This window comes from Chanodichthys erythropterus, chromosome 22 (genome assembly GCF_024489055.1).
Source record: "Chanodichthys erythropterus isolate Z2021 chromosome 22, ASM2448905v1, whole genome shotgun sequence".
In the NCBI taxonomy this organism is placed as follows: domain Eukaryota; kingdom Metazoa; phylum Chordata; class Actinopteri; order Cypriniformes; family Xenocyprididae; genus Chanodichthys; species Chanodichthys erythropterus.
The window spans coordinates 10,583,933-10,600,249 of NC_090242.1; the positions used below are offsets into that span (position 1 = coordinate 10,583,933).

The 16,317-nt window shown below is 44.7% G+C and overlaps 1 protein-coding gene across 5 annotated transcripts; it reads right to left on the minus strand.

Annotated features, from left to right (window-relative positions):
- Positions 1-942: 942 nt before the first annotated feature.
- On the minus strand, positions 943-15,791 carry sec24a (SEC24 homolog A, COPII coat complex component). 5 transcript variants are annotated; one of them, XM_067375499.1, is made up of 22 exons: positions 15,652-15,791; positions 13,991-14,377; positions 13,159-13,287; positions 11,906-12,021; positions 11,637-11,818; positions 11,463-11,565; positions 8,881-9,007; positions 8,677-8,786; positions 8,473-8,585; positions 8,274-8,392; positions 8,141-8,196; positions 7,854-8,060; positions 7,460-7,583; positions 6,335-6,493; positions 6,086-6,259; positions 5,897-6,007; positions 5,643-5,818; positions 5,434-5,571; positions 5,103-5,207; positions 3,567-3,659; positions 3,094-3,197; positions 943-2,113 (listed from the first exon to the last, which is right to left on the minus strand). In XM_067375499.1, the coding sequence occupies exons 1-22, from the start codon at positions 15,704-15,706 to the stop codon at positions 1,999-2,001; spliced, it is 3,003 nt and encodes a 1,000-aa protein (XP_067231600.1). In that variant the 5' UTR covers positions 15,707-15,791; the 3' UTR covers positions 943-1,998. The 5 variants fall into 5 exon arrangements, with proteins under 5 accessions (XP_067231600.1, XP_067231596.1, XP_067231599.1 ...); XM_067375495.1 differs by having other exon boundaries at positions 11,637-11,836; XM_067375498.1 differs by having other exon boundaries at positions 11,906-12,024.
- Between the last annotated feature and the right edge of the window lie 526 nt (positions 15,792-16,317).

Here is a 16,317-nt window from a genome sequence, read left to right on the forward strand (position 1 = left end):
GTTTTGTCAGAGGCATGCCAGCTGATTTGATTGGTTGTTTAGACAGCTGGCCACGCCCTTCCCTGTCAACTGTGTGATTTGAACTAGGTCCGGTACCGAACTCTGTTCTGAAATGCGTCCTGCCTCTTTGACTGGAACGTTTATTCCTTGCCTTAGCAAAGTGGCAATGTGCTTGTTTTGTGACGCCTTATGCTTTAGCAGCAGATGTCCCTTGTTTCATCAGTTTGGTATTTTCATGCGTTAACACTTGCAGGTGTGTTTGTTGCTTTATAGTACCAGCGATGCTGTTATTAGTTCATCTGTGGGCTCTCGTTATGAGTATATCACTCCTCGCCCTGTTGTAGGCTGGGAGTGTCATTGGGTTGGCTGTCGGTGGTTTCCTGTAGGTCCACCAGCTGGTACACAAGACTCTAGACTCTCCTCTAGTCGTCTGCTATCTGTGAGTCTCCGTTCAGTGTGTTTAAGTTGTGTAACACAGCGGGATCTTATGCTATCCCTATAGTGTTAACACACAATGTCAAGAGACCGACTCAAAAGGGAATGTCTACTCCCGTAACCTCAGTTCCCTGAGAGGTTTCGAACAACGCTGACTATTGATCTTATTGATCCTGCTTTGGCAGTCAAACGTTTCTGAGGCAATGGTGACGAGAGCCCAGATATGTAGTGTAATGCTCCGCCCCTCGCTCAAGCGCCATTGGCCAGTGATTTTTACTGGCGTGATGCAATCAGGCTTCAGTGCTGGAGGAAGGAGGGGGATACCCGATAGTGTTCACACTCCCTCCTCTCAGCGCACCGAGAGTAACCGGAGACGGCTTCAGGTCATGTTGACATCAATGCAATGTTTTCTCATTAACATGAACAAGTTTAGCTGAGAACATGAACACAGATGTAACTTTGTCTAAAGAAAAACCAAAGCATCTGTGCACTGAGAAAAACAAAAAAAACAAACAAATTCATGGTCAATTATTCAGTAGAGGTCATGCGAGGCTTCCTCTTTAATGATCATTTAATTCCTTCAGAAAGTTCACATGTACAAAATTGCAGAGAATTTACAAATTGCTCAAAAACACAGTTGTGCTAAAATGAGCTTAACAACTGAGAGGAAACGAGAGGATTTCTTTTTTTATTAATCTAAAAAAATATCCCTCTGAATGATAAACTTGATTACCCAAGAAATGTCTGCAAACATAATCAAGACCGTGAAGATTGCAGATTATTGTTCTTATACTCTTCCTTCATCAGTTCCTCATTCACAGCCAGTCACGTGACATGATTATCTATCATCTGCGGAGAGATCTGAAGAATCTCTACATATATTCTGTATTTTGGATTATATTTCAAGCTTTAAGCTCATCTTCCACGTCTCTCTGCAGTCGCTCATTCTGCTGTCAGATCAACCAGTCCATAAAAATCTCTCTTCACGGGGAAAAGAAATAATTAAAGTCCCAAGCAGTTTATTTTTCTTTTTATCATCTTGCATCATCTGAATAATGTTTTTACTAAAATTAACAATCTTTTGATATATAATATAGGTTTATCAATATACATGTTTCTATAATGTTTGAAGATCACAGAGTCGAGTGTCTGAATTCGCCCACGTGAAACACGACGGACTCACACAGCATCTCCAGCACATTTCCACCAGTCCCACTGAAGGCAAATATCGATCTCAACTGAATTGCCTCTCATAAATTAAAACAAATGACTGAAGAACACAAACTGAAACGAATAAATGTGTGAGAATGAACAGCACTAATTATGAAGCTCTAAATCTGAATAGCACTCATTATAAAGGTTGTAAGAAAGTCATAAGAAACAATTTTTCCTACATTTTCATTTTTTTTTAGTAAAAGGCAATAAATTAGAAATGATCTGCGCTCAGACACATCCTCATACAGACTGACGGCGAGGCGAGGGAAGCGCTCGTGAACGTGACGTGTGTGTCGGTGCAAACACCGGCATCACGGCTGTAGTGTGAGACTCGCTGCGGTGCGACCATCACTTGCAGATCTGCTGTTGCAGGTGCAGCAGGAACTCGTAGTACGACAGAGCGGATTCACTGAGGTCCTCGATCATGTTCTGCATGAAATCAGCCTTCAGCGGACTCTCGTCTCTGAAAGACAACATTCATACGGCGTCAGTCATTCAGAGGCTCACCTTAGCTCACAATAACATCACATCATCAGTTTCTGCTGGAAATGAGACTGCGATGAAGCCGGTAACACTTCATTTAAAGCCGTTATATCTGTATCTGTGTATGTGTATGTGTGTATGTATATCTATATATCTATATATCTATATGATCTCATATAATAGTTATGTTACACCATTAAAAAAGTGCAACACATTAAAGCACATGACAAAACTATTTTCAGATGAACAAGGAATCTGCTATTATAATGCACTTTAACTTTGGTTTCAATTATTTAAGAAAAGACGTAATGCATTACAGGGTACATTATGAATAACTTTATAATGCATTATACATAAAGGCTTTAAAACACCAATTTAGATACTAAAAGCAAAATCTAATCCTTTTAGTTTTGATTTCATGGGCCGTTTCATAAATATATTCATGAGCGAGGCGCCACCATAGAGGCAGATTAGCGCATAATTAATTCTGCCTTTTGGCCAATGTGTGTCGAGTAATAAATCAATATTCATAAGCAGGCTTTACTTACAGTATACAGAATTAAATATAAACTTTCATCAATAATATCAACAAACATTCATAAAAAGTCATAAAGTCATAGAAGCTTGATTTGTGCATTTCAAACTTCTGATCTGTTAGTTGAAAGTTAATGCATTTTACTTTTACTTTTTTAATGTATTTTATGTTCAAATGGTGATCAGTGTGTAAATTACTTAATGTCACGTAGAATTATTTACATACTAATGTTGCATTTGATTAAGAGCCATAAAAGACTTTATTTCAGTTGAATGATAATGGCATAAATGGACGACACACGGTGTGTTTTTGTGAAAAATGGCCTCAAAAAGTAAGATTGTCCCTGAACATCAACTGTAGGAGAAAGATTAGTGTATTTTCAAAGCGACACATGGATGTTTGCCCTGTAGACGCGCGTGTCTGACCTGATGACGTGCAGGACGGGGTGGAACGGCCGGCGCTCTCTCAGCCAGTCGATCAAAGCTCGGATCCGGGATGATTCTGCCGTGTCCAACTCTGGGAGCTGATTCTGTGTGGAAACACAACATTCTCTCATCACAGAGGTAATGTCCACCTATCTGCCTTTCCCATCACTGAGCTGATGAACGTCACACTAATGCGGATCTGCAGAGATCTTTACTCCAGCAGGGAAGGGACTGGGATGATTCTGCCGTCTTACAGATCAGACACTTACATGTTTTTAGGTGAGCTATACACACTCCTCTCTGTACTGTACACTTATTTTGTCTCTCTGTCTTTTTATTCTTAACATCAGGTAAGAGAGACAGCCATTCACATGTATTTTAATTTTTATTCATGTACTTTGTCCCTTTTTTAAATAAAATAAACTCTTATTGTGAGTCATTAGACTGATGCTGCAGAGCTGTAGTTCAGTTACCATGTTGAGAGGAACCGCAGCGTAACTGTCCACTCCCAGCACCTGCGTGAGGAAAACTGGGTTACAGTTTCGTCCAATCCAGAGATACAGGACCTGAAAGAGAGAAGCAGAGCGGAGCTCGACGACAGAAGCATTCATAACTGCATCAGGAGAGATTCACCGCGCTGAACAGCTGGTCTCTGATGGGTCAGTTATTGGTCTAATGTTTCCTGATGATGAGCGTCGTCAATAGCAACACCGTTTGGCCTAAAGCCAGCACTTCCTGTCTCACATCACAGCGCAGACTTCCTACAAACGCCACTGACAACAACTGGACTGTAATACTGTTCAAGTGTTCGTCTTGTTGCTAGAATGGTTTCTGTACACTGTAATGCAGGAGTAATGGCCACTGACCCTCAGAGTTCACCTCTAACCCTAATTACACACCTGAACCAATCAAGGCTTTTAGGCATACAGGAAATGTCCAGGCAGGTGTGTTGAGAAACGCTGGGGTTAAACTCTGCAGGACCGAGTTTGGACACGCCTGCCGTAAAGGATTATAACAGTGGTGCGACGGATCATTACGGTTTGAGTCATTTTTAGGATCAGCAAAAAAGAAAAAAAGCATAAGAATAAATAAATAAAAAATGTAAATAAAAATGGGGGGTTTTAAGACAAATGTAACTGCTTTCCATTTATTACTTTAGCAACACTTTAACATTTTACTCTGAAACCGCAGCAAAAAGTCCTGAATAATAAAGTTCAAACATTATCAAAGAGTAATGAAGAGAGTCAAAAGAAGAAGAATACAAATTAAAATAAAGAATAGTTAGGTCTAACAGCAGCAAATGTAATAATATAAATATAGTTGTAATTACACTGAATGCATAGTGTGCACTGTATAAACTAAATATAATGTCCCAAAATGCACAGAACCAATGAGATAAACACGATAATTATTATCTCAACTCTTTAGGTTCACTTCAGACTTTATAACGACTGTATAGAAGAACACTCGTCGAGACGGGGATATTTTTTGTGTGTGTGTGTGTGTGCGTGTGCGTGCGTGTGCGTGTGCGTGTGCGTGTGTGTGTGTGTGTGTGTGTGTTCAAGCTGAAGGAATGGTGAAACAGAGCTGGATTATGAGCTTTGAGTGTGTGCTCACTGAAAATAACGTGCCACTGCAAAATCTGCCTTTTCATTTGTGTTTAAGACTTACAAACACGTACAAATAATAACCTTTCACTATATAACGGCTAAAGGAGGTTAATCTGCGAATCACATGCGTTCTGATCTGTTACACCCCGAGATTATAACATCATAAACAGGTAAGATTTCAAAAGCGTCATTTATGTGATGGAAACTGTGTAATATTAGTCTTGTGTTCAGTAGCAACTCTTTCTCCACAGAAGCTTTTGATGAACTAATGAAATATTTCAGCTCAACTTTAATTATTTACTCATACAGTAATCGAGCGCTGATCACCCGTCAGCTTTGAGATAACGACCGGCCGGATCATTAACATGAGATGACGTCTGTGAATGTGTGTGAACTCACTGTGCCGCAGTCCATGAGGAAGGCGGCGTCCCGGCTCAGTTTCTCCACAGACAGCTGCAGCGCTCTGGGCTGAGGGACGGTGCGGTCACTGACGTTCAGCGCCCCCTGTGAGCGAGAGCATGCGTCAAACACGTCACCATACAGGCCTTTTGTTCATGACATGCATAAACCTCGCCCCTCCCCTGTGAAACTAGTACTTCAAACGAAAAAAGACAAAAACGCCCATCCCAGTGTCCAATCTAAGCAGGCGGTTCTTGACCAGAGCTGCAGTGAAACCCATTGGTCAGTGGTGATGATGTAACAGGTGAGGCTCCGCCTTCTTTGCACTAACCTCATCACTCAGGTTATCCACTCGGTACAGGTTGGGATGGACCATGAGCATGAGATACGCCAGCGGCTGGCACTTCAGCTGACACATGGCAAACACGCGCTCGTCCAGCCGGGTGCCGGCGCTCGTCCGGAAGGCTTTCTGAAAGAGAAGAGGCGGTCAGTGTGTGGCGGCGGTGTGAGGGCGGAGCTGCGGCGCTCGGGCTGACGTACGTGTTTGAGCAGGGCCAGGATGTAGAGCGGGAACAGACGCAGGCAGGCGGGAGCCAGCAGACCGGGCTGCTGGACGCTCAGCACAGAGGAGCGGTACGACGCCAGCGTGTCGATGGCCGCGTTGATCAGGGCGTCCCGCGCGTCGCCCAGACTGGCCGTCACGGAGCGATCCACAGCTGAACGAGAGCAGAAACACATCAGATCACATGACCTCACACATCAGATCAGGGTGTCGTGGGATATGAGGGCCGTACCCATGCTGGCCAGGAGAGCGGCGATGGCCTGAACGTCGGCTCCGGCGAAGATGTCGCTTAGAGAGTTGACCACCGGCAGACACAGCGTGTGCACTCGAATCCTCCTCTCGCCTGCAAGAGCACAGAGACACCGTGAGCGTCATGTGACGGCAGACCATGTGATGTCAGCAGATCACATGACAGCAGCACCTTTGCTGGACGTGTAGAGCAGCGCGGCCTGGAAGGACACCACCTGCAGGTCCAGCAGGTTCTCCTCGATGGACATCTGCACGGCGAAGCCGGCGTCGGGGTTGACGTTGGCCAGAGACAGCAGATCCGTGGAGCGCACGAAGAAGTTCCCGTGGAACGTGTGTATGGACAGACCTGGAGGAGACAGAGACATTAGTGACACCACAGGCCGGACTCCGGTACGGGACACGCTGGATGGACTCCACTGACCTTTGGTGCAGCGTATCCTCATGACGGCCTCGAAGCCGATCTTGCGCGTCAGGTACCTCTTCAGATCCTTCTGGAAGCGCTCCGTCTGAGACGGGTTGTGCTGCTTGTGGTACGAGGGGTAGAAATACACACTTCCTGCAGAGTATCTGGATATACAACCTACAGGAGAGAGAGAGAGAGGAATTAGACACGCTGCAAAATATCCGTATCTGTCATTCCTGAATCTGCATGAACCCTCCGCGCACTTTCAGTACAGTGACTTCACATTATAAATCACACTGCCTCTCCTCCAGTCCTTCCGTCTCTGATAGTTTAAACTCTTTTATCAAGTAAAAGTCTTAGTTTAATTGTAGAAACATCCTTCAGCTCGTGTCTTTCTGTTGTCAAATCTGCTCTGATTTTATCAAGTAAACGTAAGATTAACTTTGATATTGTTAGTAATATTTCAGCTGGACTGAAGCAGCTTTTCATCATCATGAGTCTCACGAGTATCAAATATGATCATCAGCGTTATTTGTTTATCTCTCAATCATCATTGCATTATATGTATTAATTATTGGCAGATATTGATATTTATATGCATTTTCTGTCAGTATCTGCCGTTATAAAGATATCACTGATTTACATCACATCAGAATTTCATCTCGCTCTTTGTCCATATAAATATTAACATCTGCATGTTTACTCAGTTTTTGATCTGAGCCGTTTATTCCTCCATATTCTCACATTTCAAACTACATGAGCTATAAAAGCCTGACATATCAAATACAACACAAATCATCTGGAGATTAATTGAAACACATTCAGTAAATACAGTCCAGCTAAGATACAGATATGAAACACACAATGCCACACGAAAAAATATCCAGTTTCATCTTACAAAACAGATTAAAATCATCTAATCTACACTGAGATGCTGCATTACACTTCAAATCATGTAGAGAAGAACTGCTGAGAAACACTGGAATAAACTTACTGCACATAATCCAAAATTCACCATGGTATGACAGCGTTATCAGGTCTGTTATTAAAGAGCTGCACATAAGTGTTCATATATCACACACACACACACACACACACATCACATCACTTCCTCAACCAGTCACCTGTGCAGTCATGACTAACCTAGAGAGGACAGATCGCAGTACTGAGCGCTCAGCAGGAACAGATCCACCGCCACATGATGACCAGAACAGTCCAGAGCCAGCTTCTTATAGAAGTCTGTGGCAGGACTGAGATTCTGGACGTCCTGTAACAGAAAACAGCCATCAAACGATAAAGCACAGAGAGACTAGAGTATTAACTTTAAGTCGAGGACTCAAAGTTCCTGTCAAATTAACATCCGGCACTGCAAATGATAAACTCTTATCAAAGTACTAAAGTGTTGTGAAATCAGATCTAATGTGTCAGTGAAGTGAGTCCAGGGTTAGTGTTGAACCCAAGGGTCAAAGCAGTGAATTTACACACTGATCAATCAATCAATCAATCAATCGATCGATCATGATGACAGTGTCTGAACCTTGGCTGGCGCTCTCTGGTTGGGCTCCTCTCTGGGTTTGAGCGCTCCGATGCCGACGGTGGGCAGCTGGGTCTGGAACACAGACATGCGTCCGCCGGTGGGCGACAGCAGCTTGAACGCGGCCTGCAGCGCCGGACCCAGACCGGACTGAGTCTCCATCGTCCTGCTGAACATCTGCGGCAGACTCGCCAGCAGATCCTGGACCAGCTGCAACGAGACAAGGCACACGTCACATACTTTACTGCATCACGTCACGTCAGGTTTAGACCCAGAGCACACGCGCTCACCTCTCTGCACTCGTTCAGGTTGACCAACAGGCTGTCCGGAGTGGGCAAGAACACATCTGAGGGAGGAGAAAACCAAAGCGTCTCATCTCTGAACATCTACAGCGTTAGGGGCTGATGGGAAAGAGCAGCTTACCGTCCACGTCTGACACGATGAGCATCTGCGGCTGCGAGAGTCCTTCCTGGAGGTTGTAGAAATGGATGGTGCTGTCGAACGTGATGAAGCCGATTTTCATCCGAGTGTCTCCGGGAAGCCTTCACGGTAGAGAGACATGTGACACGTGGATCAGTGAACGGTGCGAGTGAACAGAGGCTCATGGGTGACGCTCACTTACGAGTCCAGGTTGTCTAGAAGAGACTGGCAGACCACATCCAGATATCCGGTCTCCACCGCGTTGTGAGACACGTCCAGGACGAACAGGTAGACGGCGGGCTGCGGCGGCCTCAGCTGAGGACAAACACACACGTGCGGTCAGAGACATATATAGATCTGAACAGTGACATCATCAGCACAATCTCAGGCCCGCGTTCGGCCGTACCATGTATTCCGACGGGGCGATGAACTCGATGGTGGCGTTCTGGACCTCTGGTCTTTTGTGAGGCGCTCCGTACGACCTGCTGACCGGATTGTACATGAACTCCTCTGGAACTGTGAGGAAACATGTTCAGATCACACTGCGTTAACACCAGAACAACAGAACATGTGACCAGAGCAAGTGTTTACAGCAGCGAACCGCCCTCACCATCATTGACTCGATGACACAGATTGCACTTCCATCTCCTGGCGTCCACGAACGACACGAACGGGTTGATGTACGTCCGACAAGAGCGACAGCGTACGATATTACTGGAGGTCACAACGGGTAGCTGCTGAAGAGAGAGACGACCGGCTGATTAATAACAGAATGATTAATAATGACTGATTAATAATGACTGATAAAGGAACAGCTCACCCAAAAATCAAAAATGTCGTTCCAAACACACTCGGCACTGAAGGACGACTCTCTAACGGCTCTAGACCGCAGTGTGAACGATCACAAATTCGACAAAACATTACAAGATGATTTCAGCTTCTCACTGGCAACAGGAAAACGTCATGTGGATTCTGATCTCAGAGCGAGCGAGAGTTCACAGTGATGACTGATTCTCAAACAGCTGACTCTTATGAAGCAGTCTAGTTGAATAAGATTCACTCGCTCTGGAGTCAGTGATTCACTCAGTAAATGACTCCCTCACTGAACAGCAAGTCAACTCTTTCAGTGACGTTTGATTAGAGATGAACACAGAACGGTTTCTCTCTACACTTTAGATCTGTGAGACTTACATCAGTCTATTATGAAGTGGGGCTGTAGTCGAGTCCAAATGAGAGTCAAGACAGAGACAGGAAAAAAAGAATCCTCTTCAAGATCCATACATAACTATTGATAATTTATGTGATTCGAGAGACAGCATATCTCCTATTCTAAGATAATCGTTTTGCATTATTATTTGTGATGATCAAAAAGCATGTGGAGAGTAGCAACACTGTAGGATTTGATTTACTTTAGCTATAGAAATTCCACTAAAGTCACATAAAGCTGAAGAGCAGCTTCACATTTTCAGTGGCGTAAGTCACTGTCTTACTGAGTGAATCATCGAGTCATTCATTCATTCAGTAACGAAGCAAGTGGATGTATTTTTGAAAGAGTAATTGAATCATTGAATCTCATGGTTTGTTCATAGCCACAGATTTGTTCACAAAACATCGATATCAGTCTCAGTCCTGCTGTGGCTTTCGTTTGAACTACAGATGCGCTGACTGCAATTTTCTTGGCCGATTCCCATTTTTTGATAGTGTGATCTGCCGATACATATTTTTACCGACTCCGGAACTATAATTGACAGAATATACTGAACAAACAAAAATCTACTTTTCTTCAACGCAAAGTTTTATTTTCATAAAAAAGGTAAATCTCAGTAATAATAAAAAATTGCAAACAGCACAAATAAATGCAACAAAATAGAGAGCTATGAAACTACGTTAGGTAAGAAATACTACAGAAATTAAAGGAATCAAATGTAAAATAACACATCCAGTGTTATTACCTTAATTTTTGTATTCTTTATTGTAAATATTACATACAGATTTATTCTTACCATTAAAGTTATTAAACGTATTCAGTCAAGAGCAGAAACTGATTTTCTTTGTCTTTTGTTCTTTAAATAACAGGACAGACAGCAGCAGGAATATTGGACTGCTGTCCCTTTAAGAGTTTATGAACCGACCCGATACCGTTACACAACATGCATTCTCCTATTTAACGATCCAAAACTGACTGTGTTTATCTGAATAATCACCAAGCAGTGGTGCACGCGCTGTTAGTGTGAGACCTGCGGGACCCGGAGCAGAGAAGAGAGCGGGAATGTGCGGCGCCGCTGGTAACAACGGATCGGCTCGGACTTGGAAAGAAGTGAGACTGACCTGCTGGACTCGGTCGAGACCAACTAGAACTTTTGGCGAGACCAATGACCGAGTCCGAGACAACAGAAAAACGTGGAGTCTGGACTCGAGGACTACAGCACTATTATGAAGTACACACGTGGCTAAAGATGATCTTCTTTTGAACAATCTTGATATTGATTCTTAAAAACAGACTCCCATGATTGATCTTAAATGTCTATAATCCTGCAGATGTTATTGCTGAACCAACATACAAAACAAAGTTTTAGCCGACGCAGTGGTGCAACAGTTCGACATTTCCACCTTAACCGCCACCGTGTGACCCGATCAGGTTCAAAGGATCATCACTTCCTCTTTACCATTAGTTACAGCAGCAAATAAACATCAGAACAACTTACTGAAATCAATCATGTCTCGTATAATCCATCAACAGTAGATTATATCACTTTTGCTCTTATCTTGTAAATCTAATTTTCACATCATTTTTGCCCTGGCTCATGTTCACGATGGTCTACTTCAACTCTTCATGAACCTGGTTGGGAATCGCTGCACTGAAGACAGACACGAACCGAAGATCTAAACAAGGATATGGCAACTAAAAAAAAAGCAATTCAGCACAAAGTTTCACTTTAGGAGCCAACAGCTGTGTGTCCCGTTTCATGAGACAACACGATGAAAAGCGCCACGGTTTGGATATGTTTATGGTGCTTTCTGGAGCCTGAAAGATTCAGTTCCTGTTCATCATTACTGAGTGTAAGCTTGTGTTCTGAACTTCTCCTGTGTTTGAACGACATGAGAAATAAACCATGACAGTTTTAATTTCTGGGTGAACCACACCTTTAAACGTTCAGCGAGCGAGCGGATGAGGTGCGATGCGTGACTTACGGAGAGGTCTTTGAAGGGGTGCAGCAGGAGGCCGAGGGGAAGCTTAGCTTTGTTCAGCAGAGACTGAGTCTGAGGGATGCTGGTCAGAGTGCAGCGGAAGACCCTGCAGACGAGACACAGGCAGTGAGAGACGGCACAACACACCTGCAGGAGAGCGGAGAGAAGGACACTGACTCTGGGCTGCAGTTGAGCTTCTGCAGGTCCTGCGGCAGACACGGGGCGGGCGGCGTCACGGCTCCCGCGGGGAGGAGGCTGCGCTCCTGCAGCAGGTTGACCACACGCAGGGCCTCGGGCGGCTGCGACTGCAGGCTCATGGCCGCCAGAGACGGACTCAGCTGAGCGGCGCTGACAGACGGCTGGACAGACAACACACCCTTTATTCTGTGTGATGACAGCTACAGTAGAGATCACGCTTCAGAGCGGCAGTAATGTGAGGCGGGTACCTGCGGGTAGTGCTGCTGCTGCGGCGCCGGCGCTGGACTGTGATAGGCCGGCTGGAGAGAGGGGTAAGAGGAGCCCGCCGGCCGGTTCATCGGAGCAGGCTGAGCCGGATACAGTCCTGCTGTACACAAACACACTCAGATATCAGTCGGGTAAGGACATGACAGCTGATGTCACAGGACAAATATGAGTTCAGTCAGATGATGAAAAAAGGTTAAAGGTGCCCTAGAATCAGAATTTGAATTTACCTCGGCATAGTTGAATAACAAGAGTTCAGTACATGGAAATGACATATAGTGAGTTTCAAACCCCATTGCTTCCTCCTTCTTGTGTAAATCTCATTTGTTTAAAAGACCTCCGGAAAACAGGCGAATCTCAACATAACACCGTTATGTTACGTAACAGTCGGGATCATTAATATGTACGCCCCCAATATTTGCATATGCCAGCCCATGTTCAAGGCATTACACAAGGGCAGTCAGTATTAACGTCTGGATCTGTGCACAGCTGAATCATCAGACTAGGTAAGCAAGCAAGAACAATAGTGAAAAATGGCAGATGGAGCGATAATAACTGACATGATCCATGATATCATGATATTTTTAGTGATATTTGTAAATTGTCTTTCTAAATGTTTTGTTAGCATGTTGCTAATGTACTGTTAAATGTGGTTAAAGTTACCATCGTTTATTACTGTATTCACGGAGACGAGAGCCGTCGCTATTTTCATTATTAAACACTTGCAGTCTGTATAATTCATAAACACAACTTCATTCTTTATAAATCTGTCCAACAGTGTAGCGTTAGCCGTTAGCCACGGAGCACTATCAAACTCATTCAGAATCAAATGTAAGGATCCAAATAAATACTATAATCACATAATTCGAAGCATGCATGATGAACATCTTGTAAAGATCCATTTGAGGGTTATATTAGCTGTGTGAACTTAGCAAATGCACTGTATTAGTCGAGAGCTCGGGGGGAAGGGAGCAGGCGAATTAAAGGGGCGGCGCGCTGCCAAAATCAGTGCATAGTTAATGATGCCCCAAAATAGACAGTTAAAAAAAATATCTATTAAAAAAAATCTATGGGGTATTTTGAGCTGAAACTTCACAAACACATTCAGGAGACACCTTAGACTTATATTACATCTTGTGAAAAGCATTCTAGGGCACCTTTAATACCTGATCATGAAGATCTGTAACCTTTTTGTCAGTGACGGATACCGTCTACAATGGTCACGGCGCTCTCTTACCGTCGCTGTGTGGGGCGAGAGGCGGCGGGACAGGGGGAGGCGGTGTTCCTCTCATGGCTACTGGCGGTCCGAACGCTGGCGGAGGGCCGTACGACTGATGGGGCGCCATTACATTCAGCGCAGGTGGAGCTGTGACAGATCAAACAGACAGTGATAAAACACTTCCTCAGCGTGGACAGTGTATTACTGAACCGAATCACCCTCTCGTCTGATGAACGGATGAAAGCACAAATATTCCTTGTAGCTCAGCTAATGCGAGATGTAAATAATGACAGCAGAGTCAGAATAATGTGTTTCCCACAGGACTTTTAAGGGCAGATAAACCTGCTATCCGACTCTGAGCAGAGGTCAAGGTTCACTTCCAGCACAAAACACTGGATCGGTGTCAAACCGCCCACTTTATGGACCCGTGTCACGCCTGACATGCTGAATTTGACATGAGAGACAGTCTGACCCGGGTGAGAAAAGGACACTTTCATAAGGTACTTAAAGTGCTCTATTTTCACACACTAATTTTGTACTAAATATACTAAAAATTCTTCTTTAGTACTTCCAGATAATCTTAGAAACTTACAAGTGTGCTCAACTGAGCTATTTTGAGACAGCATGAATATGAAAATGTGCTTTTAACATGCCATCTCTGTGCTGAAACATGTATTTAGTGACCACTCTTACTTCACTCGAGCCCGTTTATGAAAATAAAGTGTATGAAAGATGGGTTCAAGTGTACTAGGAGTGACTAAATACAGTTTTAATATAGAGATGGTGTGTTTTCTCACGTCATTATTAGTGTTTAGTGTGACGTCAGTGTGTGTGTGTGTGACGTCAGTACCGTGCTGCAGGGCTGCCGGAGGCTGCATAGTGTTCTGGAAGACGGGAGGGGTGCTGGTCCCGCTGGCGTACGGCGCCGGGCTCACGTGGTTTCCCGCAGGGGCCGGTGTGGCGCCGCTCCAGCTGCTGGGCTGCTGAGGATGCTGGGAGTAGCTGCCGGGGGGCGGCGGGGTGGCCGAGGCCTGTGGCGGGCCCATCCTGTGGCTGGGTGACGCGGGCAGAGCGGCGGGCGTGCCCACGGGTGAAGGCTGGTGCCGGTTGGCGCTGTAGCAGCCGGGTCCGGCCGGCGGAGGGCCTTTGGTCGGCAGGCTGTTCATGTAGCCCGGCAGCGGCGGAGCCATGAAGCCCTGATTAGACGGGTAAACGCCCACGGGGTTCTGCGACGGACCTGCGGCACAAAACCACCATCAAAGAGTCGGTTACAAACCAAACTCAGAGAATGATCCTGTTAAAACAGCGACTAACGACAGAACGAACATCACTAATCTAATCTAACACCGCTGAACCACGTGATCAATCCCATGCTGCAGAATCTGCTGTGAAGATTCATTCAGGCCTGAAGCTGGACTCAGAGGAATCAGATGCGAACCCAATGACGTCATATTCAGAATTCAAACGCTGATGAAGTGAGTGTTGTGAGCGTGAAGGAACCTCACACACCTGATCCGCTCACATCTCGGTTAGAGGAACTTGTGCTCATGGAGACCAGACTCTCTTTTGGATGAACGGCTCTATACAGTATAATATTACAGTAAAGTTAGTTTTAGCCCGTAATGTTACAGTAATGTTAGTTTTAGCCCGTAATGTTACAGTAATGTTAGTTTTAGCCCGTAATGTTACAGTAATGTTAGTTTTAGCCCGTAATGTTACAGTAATGTTGGTTTTAGCCCGTAATATTACAGTAATGTTGGTTTTAGCCCGTAATGTTACAGTAATGTTAGTTTTAGCCCGTAATGTTACAGTAATGTTAGTTTTAGCCCGTAATGTTACAGTAATGTTAGTTTTAGCCCGTAATATTACAGTAATGTTGGTTTTAGCCCGTAATATTACAGTAATGTTGGTTTTAGCCCGTAATGTTACAGTAATGTTAGTTTTAGCCCGTAATGTTACAGTAATGTTAGTTTTAGCCCGTAATGTTACAGTAATGTTAGTTTTAGCCCGTAATGTTACAGTAATGAAGTGACTGACAGCTTTAGTTCAGAGAAAATGACACGTATTGAAGAGATCAGAGCTGAATCGACTCTCAAGCTTGTGAATCGACTCGTGAATCAGTGTCAGTGTTGAGCTCTGAGAGGAACATCTCTCCCGAGTCCGACACATGATCGAAACTGGCGCTGATCCGCTTTCAGAAGTGATCTGACTCCGACGCGACTCCCCGTGACTGACGCTCAGAGCTCGCCAAGAGTCGGTTCACCGTGTTCGGATCTTCTCTGACAGCTCGTGTGGAGTTCTGAACTTTACTCGGATCATCGCAGGTTTGGCCTTCATCGAGCGACGCGACGCACTGGAACGCTCCTGGCTCGTCGCGTCGCTGAAGTGATCAAACTCTGAAGAACTCGGCCTACGAGCGTCGCGAAACACTCGACACGGACACCGCGCTTTAAGCGTGGCGTTCACTACATCGACGCGTTGAGACGCGACAGCGGCGCGTTCTTTACTCACCGTTCGTGTACGAGCCTCCAGCGCCGTTCTGTGACGCGAAGCCGCCGCTGGACATCCTGAAAGACGCGCAGATTCACTGGAGTCAGTACCGAGCGGCTCGCGGCGCGATGTGTCGATCACAGGCCCGCGGCTCCGGTCATTCTCTCGACGCGCTGCTAATGTTTCGCTCCTGAAGATAAACCAGCGCCTTCCTCTCAGCGGAAGTCAAGCGGGAGCTCTGAGGACGCGCATGCGCAGTTGGTACACGTGGCATTTCCTGTGGAAGCTCGCTCTCGCCCGTACGGGAAACGCGTCCGTCAGGATTTGTTTTATCGGGATATTTAGTTTCAGCGTTTGGGAGGTTTGGAAAATGACACTCAAAAGTTGCTAATATTATAATTACTCTTAAACAATCGCTATTTTTAAATGTACTTCAGCTTTTTTTTGCGATTTCAGAGTTATACTGATGCATTATTACATACGCAGTGTTAAATGACTGAGACAAACACGTTTATTTGAACAATTTACAACTGATATCAACACACCTCAAAAGTACATAAGAAAATACATTATCGCTACTTTAATATTTACTGTATAATCGCTATTGTTTTGAAGTTCCGCATTGTTATATGCACTTATTTAAAAATGAATAAACTAAAAAGAAAAGTATTGTTAGTTAAGGCCCGT

Excerpts from the sequence above, each read along its gene's own strand:
- sec24a (XM_067375494.1), bottom strand. The coding sequence starts at position 15,706 with ATGTCCAGCGGCGGCTTCGCGTCACAGAACGGCGCTGGAGGCTCGTAC. Across the intron at positions 11,566-11,636 it reads AAGCTCAACTGCAGCCCAGA|GGTCTTCCGCTGCACTCTGA; the intron begins GTCAGTGTCCTT and ends TCTCGTCTGCAG. Across the intron at positions 8,586-8,676 it reads TCGCCCCGTCGGAATACATG|CTGAGGCCGCCGCAGCCCGC; the intron begins GTACGGCCGAAC and ends GTTTGTCCTCAG.